At 49.3% G+C, this 18,041-nt stretch overlaps 1 protein-coding gene across 1 annotated transcript; it reads left to right on the plus strand.

Annotated features, from left to right (window-relative positions):
* Nucleotides 1-748: 748 nt before the first annotated feature.
* Nucleotides 749-16,426, plus strand: GPR153 (G protein-coupled receptor 153). Its single transcript, XM_042480545.1, has 6 exons — nucleotides 749-979; nucleotides 9,697-10,238; nucleotides 10,998-11,427; nucleotides 13,646-13,835; nucleotides 14,462-14,646; nucleotides 14,758-16,426. The coding sequence occupies exons 2-6, from the start codon at nucleotides 9,883-9,885 to the stop codon at nucleotides 15,544-15,546; spliced, it is 1,950 nt and encodes a 649-aa protein (XP_042336479.1). The 5' UTR covers nucleotides 749-979; nucleotides 9,697-9,882; the 3' UTR covers nucleotides 15,547-16,426.
* Nucleotides 16,427-18,041: the final 1,615 nt, after the last annotated feature.

Genomic DNA, 18,041 nt, shown 5'->3' on the forward strand with positions numbered 1-18,041 from the left:
GGCGTCACGTCCGGTGCGCCACGTGCAGACGCAGAGCGTCCGCTACGTCAATATGGCGGTGCCCGTATGAACAGGGTGCCGCCATTTTGTACGGACTGAGTCCATGATAGGGTAAGGGGCGTCTAGAAGAGACGCCCCTTTTTCAAACTGGGACGTCCTCAGGACATCCCTAATGGCGGTTTGTAACCCGCCATAGTTGACTTTCCGGGTTGCTTCTTTCCTGTTGAAGTGATCCAAGTGTCTATGGATTTCAATGGTCTCCATGTGCATTGTGACCAGATAGTGGTTGGCATGGTCCAACATTTCACTGTTTCTAGACAGCAATTTTATGCCCAGGGTGGTTTATAAGGTGTTCTGCTCCTGCTGATTCTTCTGGCTGGCCCACTCTGGGCATAGGCAGAGTGCCAAGGCTTATCAGGAGGGGGAGTACTCCCAAAACCAGGGCAAAACTCCCCCTTCTCACCCACCCCCTTTGCACTCTGCGTACGCCTAGAGGCACGACCCACCCAGGGTTGGCTGCAGAGGGGGAGCGCCTCCCATCCATCCATCCATCCATTCTCTCACTGATCTACCCAGCCTCCCTTGTGCGCCAGCACCATTTTCCCACGGCTGCCGGGGCCCTGATCCAGGAGTAGGACAAAGAGAGGAAAGAGGGGGAGGAGAAAGAGAAAAAGAAGAAGGAGAAAGAGAAAGAGAGGGAGGAGGAGGAGAAACAGAAGGAGAAAGAGAAGGAGTAGAAGGAGAAAGGGAAATAGGAGAAAGAGAAAAAGAAGGATAAAGAGGAGCAGGAGAAAAAGGAGGAGGAGAAAGAGAAGGAGGAGAAAAAGAAGGAGAAAGAGAAGGAGAAGGAGGAGAGGGGAAAGGGGTGTTGGCACAAGGCGGTGCCAGGGGATTGCCCGCCCAGCCAGCCCTGGCCAGCAGCGAGGAGGAGGAGGAGGAAGAAGAATAGAAGAAGAAGAAGCTCCAGCATCCAGCCCTGGTAAGGTCCTCCTTTGGGCGCGATCCTCTGCACCAGAGAAGGCATCCCTCCCTCCTTCCTTCCCTCCTTCCCTGCCTCCCTCCATCTCTATTGTTTGCCTTCTGGTGGGGCTGGAAGGGGGAGATCATAGGCAATGGGTGCCTTTGGGGGGGGTGTCTGGGTGTGCAGAGGGGACCCAGGGACCCCTCCATCCTCCATCTTTGGGACCCTCCCCATCCCTCCCTCCTTCCCTCCCTTCCAGATCTGCAGAGGAGGAAGGCTTGGAGCACCCTCTTCCCAGGCGACCCTCGCCCTCCTTGCAAGAGCTTGGCTGGGGGGGGGCACTAAGAAGAGCAGCCCCTTCCCCAAAAGAAATAGAAAGACCCCCCTCTCCTCCTCCTTTGCCATGCCTTTCCCCTCAAGAACCAGCTGGGTCTCATGGCAAGATGCATTTGGGAATGAATGCATCACCACCATCATTAATAATAACAATTATAATTATTTCTAATCATCATCATCAGTAGTAGTAGTAGTTGTATTAGTACTGAATGTCAGTGGCAAGCTTTTGCAATTTGGCTCGGAACTGATACTGCAACCTTATTTAAGTATTATTATTAATACTATTATTATTATTAAATTTAAGTGGCAAGCTTTTGCAATTTGGCTGGGGACTGATCCTGCAACCTCACTGCAATTTAATTTTTTTTAATTATTATTATTGTTGCTATTAAAATGAGTTGCAAACCTGACCATTTTCCCAGGAACTAATCCTGCAACCTTCTTGCATTATTATTATTATTATTATTATTATTATTAAATCTTTTTTTAAAATTATTATTATTAGAATAAGTTGCAAGCTTTAGCAGTTTTGCTGGGAAATTGATCCGGCAACCTTCTTGTATTGTTATCTTTGATATATTTTTTTAATCATTTTAAAAAGGAGTTGAAAGCTTTGGCAGCTTTGCCAGGAACTGATGCTAAAACCACCCTAAAACCAGGGATTGGGGCACTTTGGGTAATTCACACCGAAGACAAAAGGTGTGTATTATTTGGGAAGGTGCAAAGAGAGCAATGGGGCTGGGTTTGCTCCTCCTCCAAAGGGACCAACTTTTCTATCCTCCTGGTATTCCAGGGGATGCTGGTGGTGGTAGTCAAGAGCTGGGCTTGGGGGCAACCGCAACCAGGAGCCCAGCCCTCACCCCCCGGACTATCTTTCCCATGTCAGTGGGGTTGAGAATCCACTTCAGGGTTTGATTTAAAGTCACTCTCCAAGGTGCTGAAATGGGAAAACCTTCTGGAAAGCTTGCAGGGGGGGAACAAAACCCGGAATGGATTCACTGCCCTGCTGGCCTGGGAGCTTCAACTAAATGGGTTTCCAAGATGCGGCCGACCTCTCTCTCTGCACTTCAGAATGATGGATTTTTTTTGTTGTTGTTGTTGCAGAAGATTAAAAGGAAAAGGAAGGGGAGAAAGGGAGAGAAATCTGTGGCTGTTGCACCTTATTTTCCTTCTCTCCTCGTCTTAACTCCCCACCAGCATCGTTTCATCCTAGTCCTGATGTTTGCTGCAAAGCTTTTAATGGGGGAAATTGGAAAGCACTGTCCTTTTTCCTTCTTTTTTTAAAAAATGGCTGTGCTTTTAAGATGCCTTTTTAATCCAGTGGTGTCTTGACCCAACGGCGGCTCATTCTGTCGTGTTTTTGCACCAGCAGAAGCTTTGGAAAAGAGGAAGCCTTTTCACACCGCTGGAGCATTGCCTGCAAAGGGGCTTTTCTGGGGCTCAGATTCCCAGAATTCCTGAACCATCTGGGGATTCTGGGAGCTGGAGTCCACGAAAGAAAAGCCACTCTGACTGCAGAGGCCTAGCGATGCTCCGCTTTGGCATCTCCAAGGGAAAACTTGGTTTTCTGCAGGGTCAGCAATCTTGGCTCCAGGTTGCAGTCTCTCCAAATGTGGCTTTGGGTTTTGCTGAGTTGTTTTGGGTTGATTAAATGGTTTCCTGGTTCTTTGGAAACAGGTTGGATGGATGGTAACCCTGCTTGCCCTGAAATCTTTGGGTCTGAAAGTCCTGCGGTCAGTTCCAAGTTCTGACGCTCCCGGGTTCTAATTCCTGGATTTGAAAGTCCTGGGTTCAGTTCCAAGTTTGGAAAGTCCTGGGTTCGGTTCCAAGTTCTAACGGCCCTGGGTTCAAAGACCCAGGTTTGAAGGTCCTGGGTGGGTTTGGTTCCATGTTGTGAAGGTTCTGGATCCAGTTTCAGGTTCTAAAGGTGCTGGGATCCAGTTCCAAGTTCTGAAAGTCCTGGGTTCCAGTTCTAGCTTCTGAACGTTCTGGGCTCCCGTTCCAGGTTCTGAAGGTCCTAGGATCCAGTTCCAGGTTGTGAAAGTCCTGGGTTCCAGTTCTAGGTTCTAAAGGTTCTGGGTTCCAGTTCCAGGCTATGAAGGTCCTGGGATCCAGTTCCAAGTTCTGAAGGTCCTAGGATCCAGTTCCAGGTTGTGAAAGTCCTGGTTTCCAGTTCTTGGTTCTAAAGGTTCTGGGTTCCAGTTTCAGGTTATGAAGGTCCTGGGATCCGGTTCCAAGTTCTGAAGGTCCTGGGTTCCATTCCAAGTCTCCCCAAGCAGAAATAACTCTGAGCACCATCCTGTTGGGGGCGCTATTCCAGTGCAATTATGCAGACAGTGATAATTGGAAGGTGCCAGGGAGAACTTAGGGTCGCCATAAGTTGGAAACGACTCAAAGGCACAATATGATCGGGGGGCCTTTGGAGGCAAGATCTCAGTGCTGTTGCTTTCTAATTACATGATGTGTCTCCTTCTCTGGAGAAGCCACTTCTCACCCTGACAGTCCACTCACTCCTGACGCTGCAACCGGCCAGAATGGGCAAGCATCCACCAGTTTATCTGCCAACATATTTTGCAAATCGGTCACAGCTGGGCATGGGTCCATCCCTCGTAATTCCCTGAGGACTCTGATGGAAAAAGCCTCTTCCTGCTTAGGGAATTGCTAGAAAACTTTTGAGAGGAGACAGCAGTGGGACCAAAGGAGGCATACTTTGCCTCCGCCGTCATGGATTGGGTCCTCAAACTGTACTATAGCTCATCTTCCTTTGGATTTATTGCACGTTCTCCTTCTCCGAAACGGCTCTCCTCTTTCTCATTTTAGTTTGTTGTGGCACTGGAGCTCTCAGACCGGGAGGGCTAAACCTCACGCAAAGCCATGGCTGCTAAAGTGGCGTCCAACCGCTTTATTTCTGCAATGTGGACATACCCAGTGTGGCATAGTGGTTTGGGTGTTGGGAACTAGGACTCTGGAGGCCAAGGATCAAATCCAAGCTCAGCCATGGAAACCCACTGGGTGGACCTTGGGCAATAAGTCACACTCTCTCCGCCGCAGAGGATGGCAATGGCAAACCACCTTTGAAGAAACTTGCCAAGAAGATCCCATGATACGGCCTTTGGGTCGCTGTAAGTCAGAAACAACTCAAAGGCACACAACAACAACAAGAACAACAGATGCATCCTTCGTGTGACACCAATTCAATGCATTGGTGTATGTATGTGTGATGCTTCTCTTAGCTGCTTTTCTTGGTACAGTATGTGCCATCAAGCTAGTTTGGATTTACCATGATTTTCTGAACGGAGGACTTCCAAGAGATGCCGATATTGGGACCCCGGCTCAGGTCTTGCAAACTCGTGGGCGCCATCTCCCAGAAGTAAACATTCCCCTTTCCAGACCCAACAACAACTTTTCAACAAACCTCTCACCAGGCCCTCTGCCACTTTCCTGAAAACAAAATCTAGCTACCGCTTAGCTCCAGCCTGGATATAAATTATATTTCTGGAAGTGTATGAAAGATCCATTACTCACCCCAAAGGCCTCATAATCCCTCTGGGAGCATTCGCTCCATGGCCATGCTGTCCATTTAATCACCCAGGCGAGGCATTGGGTGCTCTGTGCACCATCCTTTCCATCATTCTGCTTTCCCGGGCGTCATTTGAACACAGGACCGAAAGGAGAAACCAAGAATTTGCACCCTCCTTATGCTTTCTTTTCTGGGGTCAAAGAGACCGCGAAACCTTTGCAACGACTCCTAGAAAGGACGTTTCCTAAATTTCTGTTAGAGATTTGGCTTGTAAGGCCTCCGTGCCTTACTCACTTACTCACTTACTTACAGGTCTCTGTGTTAAGACTCCAAAATCTCCTTCTCTGGAGTAGGAGACGTGTGTTACTCACTGGTAATCAATCCAATGCTCGCTCTCTGCTTAAGCCTCTGTTTGGTGAAAGACTGCTAAGGCTGGCTGCATCCGCACTGGAGAAATAACCCGGTTTGGCACCGATTTATTCCACTCTGGGCCCACAACAAACTCCAACTCCCAAAAGTCCATAGCCTTGAGCCAGAACATTTAAAGCGGTGCCAAACCAGTTAGTTCTCTAATGCGGATGCAGACACTGTTATGTTTTCTGCTGCTTCCAGTAAAGTAAGCCTCTGTCTCCTGGATGCTGTTGTGTTTTACAAGGGAATAGAGGGGGTGAGATGATAATAAGGGTTATATTGCTGAAGGAAGTACAACCAACAATAACCTTAACCATTTCTTACATCGTTCCTTGCAAAGGTGGGCCATAAGTGGCCCCCCAGGTTGGGTTTTTGGATCCTCTGTCCCACCAAACTAACCTTATCCTGGTCCTCCCCAAAGAATGAATTGCCTCTGCTGCAATAGGTTTGTCTACGTTTCTGGTCACTTCGTTGCTTTTAGGGCTTCATCCACATTGCAGGGATAATGCTGTTTGATGCAGCTGTGGCTCCATGCTATGGGATCTTGGGATATATAGTCTATTGTGGCACCTGACAGAGATGCCTCAATTACTCACAAAACTACAAATCTCGCCATTCCATAACATGGAGCCGGTGCACTTAAAAGCAGTATCAAGCTGCATTATTTCTGCAGTGCAGATTAGCCTTAGCTTTTGTTGCTTTGGGAGGGGGGCATGCAACTTTGGACCAAGATGTCAAGGGTCCGGGACCATTTCACCTTCACCATTCCCCCTTTCGGACGAAGTTTAGATCGGCGCATGATTTGCACCCGGGTTTCAACGGTTGCACAATCCTCCCTCTTTCCACCTTTTGCAATTTGGAGGAACATTTCCCAACATCAAAAAGGCAAGACTTTGGTCTGCAGAGAAAAGGCAGAAAGGAGGTTTCTTCCAGGAAAGAGAGAACAAGTTGTTCAGGCCGGGCCACTGAGTTTAATGTCGTTCCGGTAAAGAGAGAAGAAAAAAGCCAAGCCGTTTGAGAGCCGTGACCTGATTAGAAAAATGTGTAGCTGATTAATCCGGGGAGCTTTCATCAATTAAATCTGCACCGAAGAGGAACCAAACCTTCGTTCCTTTGTCTGGCGAGGAGGAAAAATGGGGGGGGGGGTCCTTTTGCATTTAGATCGTCAAGTCCCAGGGTTGCAAGGGACCCCAAGGGTCATCCAATCCAACCCCCTGCCATGCAAGAAGACACAAAGCGTGTCCATTTTGGGGCGCTGCAATTCAAGAAAGAGACAGACAAGCTGGAAAGTGTCCAGAGAAGGGTGACCAAAGATGGTGAAAGGTCAGAGTCGCTGCTGTTGTTGTGTGCCTTCAAGTCATTCCTTACAGAGCTGTCACGGGTTTTTCATGGCAAGATTTGCTCAGAGGAGGTTTGCCATGGCCTTCCCCTGAGGCTGAGAGAGTGTGACTTGAGAGTGGGTTTCATGGCCAAGCTGGTAATCCAAGTCTGGTCTCCAGAGTCTAGTCCAACACTCAAACCTCTAGGTCTCTAAGCAGATGCTAGAGATCCATATTTCTTGACTGCTTTGGTTGTGCATTCCTGCAGTGTGCGCCGCGCATGGGATGAATGAGGGTCCCTTGGTTTCTTACTCTCAGCCTGAGTTCATTTACAAGGGGTCTATTTAAAGCTTTTGGGCCACACCGTTCCCTTTTAAACATGCACCACAACTGGCAGAAAAGCCCCTGTGTGTGTAGACCCGTTGCCCTTGGATCTCCGCTTTCAGGGGTCTTTGGTTCTTTGCAGGAATGTTGCTGCAAAGAAGAGACTGCCTTTTACACCTGGATTGTCACCTGAGCAAACGGCTGGGCTATATTTAGCCCCTTGGTGTTGGAGAGGTTGCCATGGTAGTCAAAGGGAAGGAAAAGGGGAGAACTGGAGGCCATGGGGGGCTTGGGGGAATAAAAGGGAATACAATTCCTTTGCAGGGAAACATCAGCATTTCCCCTCCAGTTTTGGCTCACTCCAAACCTGGTTTATTTTTCAGCCAGACTTTGCAAACATCCGGCTCAGGTGCCGCAACAAACTACAAATTCTATAGCACAGAGCCATGGCCATCAAAACGGTGTCAAACTGGGTTATTTCTATAGTCCGAATGCAGCCTGGGACTCCAGGGCTCTCACTCATAGGGGCCCCATAGATTGAAGGCAGCCCAGGGTCCATGGGGAAATTTGGCCCTATCATTGGCTGGATGATTTCTGCCATGGCCAACTGCCCACCGTGCCTCCTTCCCCTGGGCCACAACTGGCCCACGGCTCCCAGGAAGGGAAGGCGCTGCTCTGAAGCGCACCATTTGAAACCAAAACAACAGCCGACAATGTGTTTTTGATTCCAACGTCTGGGTTGGAGCCGCAGGAAGCTTCCCCGATGAACGACTAAATCACGGGCTGACAGAGAAAGTCAACGCCTGAAGGTCAAAGGCGGCTGGGAGTGGGCGAAAGGCCTGCAAAAATAGCAAGTAATTTTGTATGTCTTCGTGTTTTTGAAGCAGGGAGTTAAATTGTCTACCTGTCTGAGAAAGCCCTCCATTACCTGCTTGAAGGAGGGTGACCTCCAGAGAGAGCAGAGATGAGGAGAGGCACCCTCTTGTCAATACAAGTTGGGTACTTTTGGGGCAGGGTTGGGAAACCTTAGGCCCTGGGGCCTTACCCGGCCTGCCAAGTAGCCACCCACCCCTTCCTTGTGACCCCATCCTTTGACAGTATCCCATCTTCTCCATAGGTCCAAAGTTGTTCCCTGTGGATACTTTTGGAGCTCTGCTGCCACCAGCAACCTACAGCTCTCACAATTCCATAACATTCAGCCATGGCAGTTAAAGTGGTGCCAAACGGGATAATTTCCACAATGCAGATGCACCCAACTGTGCTTGTGCCAGTGGAGGAGTTGAGAGAAGGGCCTCTTCTGAGGATCTCAAGACCTAGGCAGACTCATACAAGGATATATGGTCTGTCATATCTTGGACCTGAGCCCTCTAAGGGGCTACCTTATACTGTGGGAACTTCAAGAGCTCCAGTGCATGGATGCTCTGAAGATCTGGCCCACCCGGCCTTCTAAGACTACAACAAGTGGCCAACAGGTCCTCGCTTGGGCCACCTTTTTCCGCCAGCGTCCATGGTGCGCTTCTGTCCAGGGCCCAGAAAGGTCTTTCCTTTACTGTATGTCTTCATATACCTTCAAGTTGCCTTGCATTTCAGAAGGTTTCCTTGGGCAAAGAACCTTCAGAGATGGTTTTGCCAGTTCCTTCCTCTGAAACAGAGTCAACAGCACCTGATATTCCTTGGTGGCTTCCCATACAAGTACTAACTAGGCCTGACCTTGCTTAGCTTCTGGTGCAGATCTGGTGCCTTTAGGTTATTTAGGCCTGCTCTAAACAGAGCTTTCTTAGGCAAGGAATCCTAAGGAGATGGTTTTGCCAGTTCCTTCCTCTCTAAGGGCATCTCACCAACTCTGCTTCTGGCTCCCTCCTTTTCTATTTTTCCACATTCTTTCCTTTCACGATTGCCTGGCTGCTGTTCTCTGCCTCTTCCTCCTTCTCTTCTCTCCTCCTTTCTTTCTTTCCTTGTCTCTCAGCTTCTTCCTCAGTTCAGTGCCAGCCTGCCAACCCTGCCCGCCTACCATATCCCCAAACCATATGCTCCCATCCCCGAGGAGGTTGGTTGCGGCTGGGGAGATTGGGGACTTGTGTTGCAGACTGGCAATTGCTTTGCCAGCGCAGTGGGTGGTGATAGCTGAGGGGAGACAGCCTTTGCTTGGCATCTCCGGAGACAGCGTGGGTGCCAGCAAGTGCATGGCACGCTCATGCCCACACAAGGCATAGCAATGGCAAGTCTAGGGTAGATGGTTCCTTCCCTGTAGGAAGCATTAGGATGGTTCCTGGGGGTTTATACTGGTCCCAGCAGCCCTCTGGAAGAATACTGGAATATGTTTGATGCAATAACGTTATTAATGTACTGTATATACTTTGTAAGTTGACCTCATGTATAAATTGAGGGCAGGTTTGGGGGACAACATTATGGATTTTGATATAACCCATATCAGTTGAAGGCAAAGTCTAGAGGCACGTAACAAAGGATCTAAAGGACAAAGCAAAGGAAAACAATGGCAAAGAAGTAACAAAATTCCAGCAAGAATAACTGTTTGTGCTTATCCTAAGGAATGGATGGATGAGAGAATAGAAGGACATCAATACTTCCAGGAAAGATTATATTCTTGTCTTTCACCAGGGGATGGTTTCTTCTTCAATAAGAGTTAAAGTAGAGTATCTACATTGACCTGTGGATAAGTTGACTCAGTTTTTGGGGGGGTCAATTTTGTGAATAGCATTTCTAGTCTTTTGCACGAATACATACAGTATATATACGTTATTGCAGATTTAAAGCTGGGCTGGGCTTTCTCTTTCTGTGCTTGACCGACCTTCTCTCTCTTGCAGAACCATGGCCTCTGCCCTATTGCCCGGCGCTGTGGACCCCTTGTCCCTTTGGCGGGACCCTCCGTTCCCTTTGACGCCCCGCTGATGGAACCGTCCGGTTCATAGGATGCCGTGCCTTCACTCCTTCCCTCCCACCATATTGTCCTCCCCGCCTGTTGCTGGAAGGGGACTCCTCCGCCCTCCACCATGAACCATGACCAGGTCCTGGAGAGCAACGCGGTGGCGTGGCTGGTCTGCTCGGGCCTCTCGGGGCTGGCCAATGCCTGGGGCATCCTCAGCGTGAGCGCCAAGCAGAAGAAATGGAAGCCGCTGGAGTTCCTCCTCTGCACCTTGGCCGGAACCCACATCCTTAACATTGCCATCCCCATCACCATGTACTCGGTCGTCCAGCTCCGCCGGCAACGCTCCGACTACGAGTGGAACGAGGGCCTTTGCAAGGTCTTCGTCTCCACCTTCTACACCTTGACCCTGGTCACTTGCTTCTCTGTCACTTCGCTCTCCTACCACCGCATGTGGATGGTCCGCTGGCCAGTCAACTACAGGTAAGCTTTCCCTCCTTGCCCAGGTTTTGTATGTGTAGGGGAGTTGTTTTGCAAAGTCCCATGAGTCCTATGGGTTAGTGAAGCCAAGGTGATGCAGTATTTTGAGTGATGGACTAGGACTCTGGGAGACCTAGGTTCAACTTGTGGCTTGGTCATGGAAACCCACTGAGCAAGTCACATTATTTCAGCCTCAGAGGAAGGCAAGGGTAGCAAGCCACCTCTGAATAAATACACTTTTGCAGAGATTTGATCAATACGTTCTCTCTATAGAGATTCCTAGAGAGAACATAGAGCACTTGTCTAAGGATTTGTAGGTCATCTGGCACAATTCTGTGGTCACTAGAATACCTTGAGGATTCCTAGAGGAAACACTTCTCAAGCCATTTGTGGGTCCTCCAGCATGAGTCTATGGTCAAATTGTGTCAGATGTTGACCACAGAGTTCTTCAGGAGGACTTAGAAATTCCTAGAGAGGTGTTCTTTCAGGTTAAAAAAAGGTGTTGTTTTTTTTAATTTGGGTTTTTTCCTCTTTCATGAGGGTCCTCTGCCCCTAACCCCAGAAAATGTGGAGGGCCCACTGTATAGGCCATGAAAAACGTATGAGTATGGCATAGTGGTCTGGATATGAGACTCCAGGGGAACAGGGTCTGAAAACCTGAAGCAGGGATTTGAACCCTGGGTGTCCAGATTCATAGTCCAGCCCGCAAACCATGCTGGTCTGTTTACTCCACTCTAAAGAGTGGTTCTCTTTCCTCTCCAGGTTAAGCAACACCAAAAAGCAAGCCGTCCACACGGTGATGGGCATCTGGATGGTGTCCTTCATCCTTTCCACGTTGCCGGCTGTGGGATGGCACGACACCACCGAGCGCTTCTACGCCACCGACTGCCGCTTCATCGTCACCGAGATTGGCCTGGGCTTCGGTGTCTGCTTCCTGCTCCTCATCAGTGGCAGCGTGGCCATGGGGGTCATCTGCGTGGCCATCACCCTATTCCAGACCTTCTCCATCCAGGCGGGGAACAACGTCGACAAGAACAAGTTCAATGTGCCCACCATCGTGGTGGAGGATGCCCAGGGGAAACGCCGCTCGTCCATCGACGGGTCGGAGCCCATCAAGACCTCCCTGCAGATCACCTACTTAATCACAGGCATTGTTTTCATCTATGACTTCCTCATGGGATTCCCTATCCTGGTGAGTACAGCGATGGTTACAGGGGAGCATTGAGGTGGGCTGGGGAAACACCGAGGATTCAAGCCTGATTGTTGGCGGTTGTGCGATCTGCGGTCAGTTCAGCTCCAATTTATGGTGACCCTATGAATGGGAGACCTCTGAGAGAGACCCCCTTCCTCTCCAAGCTAAGCAACACCAAAGAAGCAAGACATCCACACAGTCATGGATGGTCTCAACCCATCTTCTCAGGCCTTGCCAATTCTTGAGCAAGGCTGCAAGTTTCCCAGAGAATAGGATTGTTGCTGTGTGCCTTCAGGTCATTTTTGACTTATGGCGACCCTAAGGGGTTTTCTTGGCAGGATTTGTTTAGAAGGATTTTGGCAAGCTGGAACGTGTCCACAAAAGTCTGGATACCAAGACTTACGAGGAGACGACCGAGGGAGCTGGATATTTTTAGCTTGGAGAAGTGAAGACAGAGGGGACTTGGAATACTTTTAGGTATTTCTGGAAAGCTGGGATGTGGGGCATGCAAATTTCCAAGCAGCTTTTCTTTTGGAAACGGAGCACAAGGAGTGGATCTCTTCTCTTCCTTGTCCCTTGAAGGTCAGCCCTTCCGGTGCCTCCCTCGCATCCTTTGGAAAACAGAGATCTTGCCAAGACTGGATTCCAGACCTCCCATAAAATGACTTCCCAGGACCTTGGCCCTGACCCAGTCAGACCCTTTCGGCAAAGCTTCGTCGCTTCCGGATGGTCTGGATATTGGGTTATAAAGCTGTTAGAAGAGTGCTGTCCAGGTCTTTAAACAGAGGTTGATGGGCCTCTTCCAGGGATGTTGTAGTTGTGTCTTTTTGGTTGGACTAGGTGACCCTTGGGGTCCCCCACAACTATTTTTCCATTTTCCTTTTTATATGTCAAAATGAAAATGTCATTTCTCTCCTTCCTTCTTCCTCCGGCAAAACTTTCCCTACCTCAGAAAACCCAGCAATTGTCTCTTCCCCGTCTGCTAATTTCTTTATTTCATTATTATTATGTTTTCCGAAGCTTCAAGCCTGTTGGCAGAGCTGCCGCCGCGTACCAGGGAGTGACATTTCATACTCAATTTATGAAGATCAAATTAAGTTAATCTGCATGAGGCTTTTCACTGGGGGCGTTAATGAAACCTTGATTAACCGGAGGCAAAGCGCTGGATGAATATAGAAACGTCTGAACCCGCTCCGCTCTTTTCTTCCAGCCATCCTCACCCCTTCCAAGCCCCCAATTGGAATCCAAAAGCAGTTCATAATTGGGTATTTTGTCATGACGACTTCTAGCTGTCCGGACATAGTTCGGAGTCTTTGAACTACTGGGATAGATTCTTTCCTTTGGGGGAATAATGAGAATTTATGGACCACCATCCTTGTTAATTCCATTATACCCCAAAATTAAGCAGCGACTCATAGAATCATAGAGCATGAAGGGATCTCCAGAGGCCATCCAATTCAACCCTATTCTGCCATGCAAGAAGACCCCATCCAAGCCCTCCCTGTGACAGATGGCCATCCAGCCTCTGTTTAAGAACCTCCAAAGAAGGAGACTCCACCACAATCCAAGGAAGTGTATTCCACTATTAAACAGCTCTTACGATCAGGATGTTCTTCCTAATGTTTAGCTAGAATCTCTTTTCCTGTAGTTTGCATCCATTGCTCCATGCCTTATTCAATCTTGCTCCATCCTCCATACAACTCCCTTTAAACAGGGCTGCCATATCCCCTCTTAACTTCTTCTCCAGATTAAACATACCCAGCTCCCTACGTTTTTATGGGGCTTTATGGTTTCCAGACCCTTCACCATTTTGGTTGCCCTCCTCTGAATGCACTCCAGTTGCTCAGCATCCTTCTTGAATTGTGGTGCCCAGAACTGGACATAATATTCCAGGTGATGTCTGACCAAAGCAGAATCGGGCGGGACTGTGTCTTCCCTCGATCTTGAAGGCACACAACGCAGGCACAAAACTCTCTCTTTTCCAGTGGGGATGATGGTGGGGCAGTTTTTTCTGGGATGTAGACTCAACTTTAAAGGAGTTAGCCAATGCTGAACCCTATTTTAGGAGACTGGGTTCTGCAACCTGGACAGTTCCTTTAGAGTCTGGGCTGGAGCAGAGCCCTTCTAACCAACATGGGAGCCACTTGCCATTGTCCTGGATGACTGAGAGATTTCTCCCCTTGCTAAACCTGGGGTTGTTGGTGCTGTCGTCCTGCAGGTGGTGAGCATTTCCAGCCTGAAGTCGGACGTGGCCCACGACTGGATGGTGCTGTGCGTCCTCTGGTGCTCCGTGGTGCAATCCCTCCTCCTCCCGCTCTTTCTCTGGGCCTGCGACCGCTACCGGGCCGACATCAAGTCCATCTGGGAGAAATGCCTGGCCATCATGTCCAACGAAGACAGCGGGGAAGGTGAGTCTGGCCGACCCCCGTCCCACCCCATCCCTGGCGCTCCCCACAAATGTGCCTCCATCTGGAGAGAATTCAGAGGTTGGGGGCATTCCTTTTCTCCTCTTTCACGGGTGGGATGCAGAGAGGTCCAGATTGGAAAGAAAGGCCTGTTGGACCCTTCCTTTCAACAACAGTGGAAGCGCTTGTTTCAAAATAACGCATTTGTTAAGGATCACGTGGAGGCAGAAAACAGTTTTGGGATTCCCCAAAAGGAGGAATATTTTTTAACAAAATCAATGCTTAGACAAAAGCCTGATCCTTTCTGAAAGGTAAGAATAGTGGGAGCCAGCATGGTTTAGTAGGTTTGAGTGTTGGATTACAACTCTGGAGACCAGGATTCGAATCCCTGCTTGGACACAGAAGCCCACTGGGTGGCCTTAGGTGAGTCACACTCTCTCGGCCTCAATGTCAAGCCCCCTCTGAACTGACGTTGCCAAGAAAACCCCATGAAAGGTTTACATTAGGGCTGCCTTAAAGTCAGGCCAACTGTGGTGGTGGTGGTGGTGGTGGTGATGATGATAGACCGTCCATTATCTTCCTATCTGCCATATCTCTCTGCTTCCTCCCTCCGTCCCCGGGGACCACAGACAGCAGCCTGGATGGGGCGATCCACGCCGACCTGATCTACGAACGGCCCTACGACTGCAACTTTGCCGGAGACGCGTTGACCTTAGACCACATTGCCAAATACGACTTATCTGCTCTGGAGAGGGGCCTCCCGCAGGTGTACACCATGAAACCCCCTCCAGAGGATAAAATGCAGTACCTGCAGGTAAGATGGTCCAGTGGAAAACACCTGGTCATCCCTCAAGAGATTTAGAGGAGTCTTTGGTGAAGTGCAAAGGCCACTAACAATCCCATTGCTCCCTCTTTTCTTCTGCAGGTCCCCCCTACCCGACGCTTCTCCCACGACGAAACGGACATCTGGACGACGGGACAGATTTCGGCCTACCTCCAGCACTGGGGGGCCGGTGAGGACATGATGGCTGGCCTGGCCCAGCTTCTCCTTCCGCAGCACAGCTACGACCGCCGGAGGAGCAGCCTCCTTTCCTTCCAGGAGGACGGCCGCCTGTATCGCAAGCGTCGGAAGTCGGCAGCTGAGAGCACTCTCTCCCTCCGGCCCTTCTCCTGCGATGACTACTACAAGGAGTCCAGTGGCTACCGCTGCTTCGGCAAGGAGGAGGGGATGGATTTCATGGATGACTATGATGCCATCCCTAGGAAGACCCCCCTGCGCTCAGCCTCTGTCTCCGTTCTCCCGGAGGCCCTCCAGCGTTGCTCTCCGGCCACCTCTCTGGCCAACTTCCCCTTGACCTGCTTCGACCGGGAGCCTCAGGGTCTTCTGCGGCCCCTCTCTGCCCAGGGACAGGGGCGCTCCACCTTGAGGGTCCCCGGCACCCTCCTGCCCCAGGACGATGCCAAGGACCAATTCCTGAAAGGGACCACCGGACCCCCTTGCCTCGAGCAGATCCACATCGAGCTCTGCGAGGCCCAGACTCCAGAGAGCCGTCCGGCGAGCAGCTGCTGCTCCGACTCGGAGGGGTTTCGGACCGGCCTCAGTCCCTCCTGGGGGCAGAAAAACGGGAGCAAAGGGAGCAACAGCAGCTTCCTGAGTTCGCCATCTTCTGGGTACGTGACGTTCCACTCGGATTCGAGCGGCTCGACCTCCTAAAAGAAAAGACCTGGAGACCACCGCTGATCCCTTGCTGGGCGTTTCTTACTCTGCTATCCAATGCCTCTTTGTGGAGTGGATTATTATAGCAGGAGACTGGGCCATGCACCAAAGATAACAGATCCCAGTTTCCTCCGTCGCTTTTTATACAAACCAGTAGTGGTTGGGCTTGCAGGTGGGTGGGAGACAAGGGTTGACATGCTTCCAAGGAGCAAGGATTTTTTTGGAAAGGAGTCGAAGCCCCCTGAACTGCATCTCCGTTCCTCTGGGATCACGATGAATTACCTGGCCGAAGGAATCTCTGCTCTGATATTTTCCCTCCAACAAAATGGGTGCGGCTGGTCAGCCGTTACCCCGTTTTGCAAAGAATAATCAACCCAACTCCTCTTTTTTCCTGGTAATTTAAAAGTTGGTGTAAAATTATGCATGTTTCCCTCACCCCAATATGGAGCAATCCTGCAATGCACATCCTCTGGAAGAGGAAGACCCATTTGCCAAAAGTTGAGGGTTTGTTGTGGGGAGGGAGTGGAGATTTCCTTCAACAAAGTAAAGGAAACCTTTCTCTTGGGTTTCCTTTCCCTCCGCCCTTCGCTCAGGGGGATCTCTTCCCTTGTCCCTTGCTGGCCAAGGGTACCTCTGAGCATGCACAGAAATCCCTGAGCCTGGCTCTGGTCTCAGGCTTCTCCCTCAGGTAGCTTTGAAAACCGTGGTTCCTCTTTTCCATTACGCATGCAGTGGGAGGGCGGCCATTCGAGTTGGCACAGTTTTTGAGGATGAATCCTATATCGGTTGCATGCATGTGCTGTTTGTCTTGGTTGGAAGGAAAAGGGTTGTATTTGGTGAATAGATGCCCAGAAAAGGAATGAGGGCCAGATGGAAACGGGAAAAGGGTGGGTGGGGTGGGCGAATATTTGTGCATGTCCTGAATGTTTTGGCTTTGATTATTCACTCTTTGTCGGTTTAGAAATCCCCTTTTTCTGTGGAGCAAAGAGGCCTCCCAGTTTGGTCCAGAAAGACCTTGTCTTAAGGGAAAAACAGCATTTTCTGTGCAGAAAATAACATTTCTCCATAGAAATGTATTTTGTTTTCTGTGCAGAAAATGCTGTTTCCTGCACACACACAAAAATGCTGTTCTCAATACAAGACAGCCTCATGTGAATTTTGTGCCAACAGACTTTGGAAACGGCTTGGTTTTTGTAGATAATGGGCATAGAGAAACCATGATTCAGGAATCACGGCAAGCCATGGTTTAAACAAACCAGGGTTCCTAAGCCAATAACAAGCCCTGGTTTCATACGGTGGGAAGGAAATTGCAAAAATCATGAATTGCTTCCTTCGTGGAGAAAATTCGTGAAGACATCCCAGGTCCTCCTTTGGTGGCTGAGAAGCGGGAAAAGGTTTAAAGGGAAATCATGTTAAGCGTTGGTGTAAAATTGCCAAGGAAAGATTGGATCTCCTCTCACTTTGCAACTGATCACCCTGAGAGAGAATATTTTAAACATTCTGGTTGTTTGCTACCAGGAACGTTAACCTTTGCCTATATCATCCTTGTGCCCTAGGATGAATAAATGCCTTTTTGCAGGACTCCTTGAGGAAATTCCCTCGGGATTACTCTGCACCCACATTTTTTATTTGCACAGAACTGCAGACCTTTTTGCAATACTACTGCTTTCTGGAAAGAGAGATTTAAAAAAAGAAATGTGTATTTCTGCTTTGAATCATTCCTTGGCACACTTTGTAAAGAGCCAACCCTGGGAGAAAAACCGCACAGAAATCTCGTTGCTGAATTATTTCCCTCTGCGTGTCAGGAAAGCTTTTCCTCTGCAGGGAAACGGATTCAAAAGGCATATCTTTTCCATCCGCAGTTGCTGTTGATGCAAGGGCCGTCGTATATTCTTTGCTAGGGATTTGGCCAGAATTATTTTCTTCCCCAGTTTGGCTGTAAAAGGTGTCCCGTTGTGATATTTGCTTTGGACCAATAAAAAGGATGATCTTACAACGCAGGGACTTTGCGTTCTCATCCGACCCGGGAGGGATTTTTCTTCTTCTAATGTTCTTCCAAAACCTATGAGTGGAAAGAGATCACCTCTTGGCTATTTCTCCTCTGAAATTAAATTAAGTTTCAGTGGAGTGAGACGAACCATCTGTTTTAATATTAATACTGCTCCATGCTAATGGAATTGTTCCATTACACACCCTTTTATTGGGGGGTCCATTTGCACCCCAAACCTCCAGACTATATTTTCTCAGGATGGGCACATTTGCAAAAATTAGGAGGGGCGACCAGCTTTGGACACAAGCCCTGAATAGAGAAAACCTTGCATAGCATGATTGGAAATAGCTGCCCAATGCCATGTTGGTCCTTAACATCTCATCACCAGGTAGACAGCCTCCATTTTCAAGCTGTTATAGCAAAGAACCGTCCCAGAATAGAATGCTTTTCCAAAGACCTGTAGTCTTACAAGGGGTCCTGAAATATACAGATTGATTCACAA

This window comes from Sceloporus undulatus, chromosome 7, assembly GCF_019175285.1.
Source record: "Sceloporus undulatus isolate JIND9_A2432 ecotype Alabama chromosome 7, SceUnd_v1.1, whole genome shotgun sequence".
NCBI classification, from domain to species: domain Eukaryota; kingdom Metazoa; phylum Chordata; class Lepidosauria; order Squamata; family Phrynosomatidae; genus Sceloporus; species Sceloporus undulatus.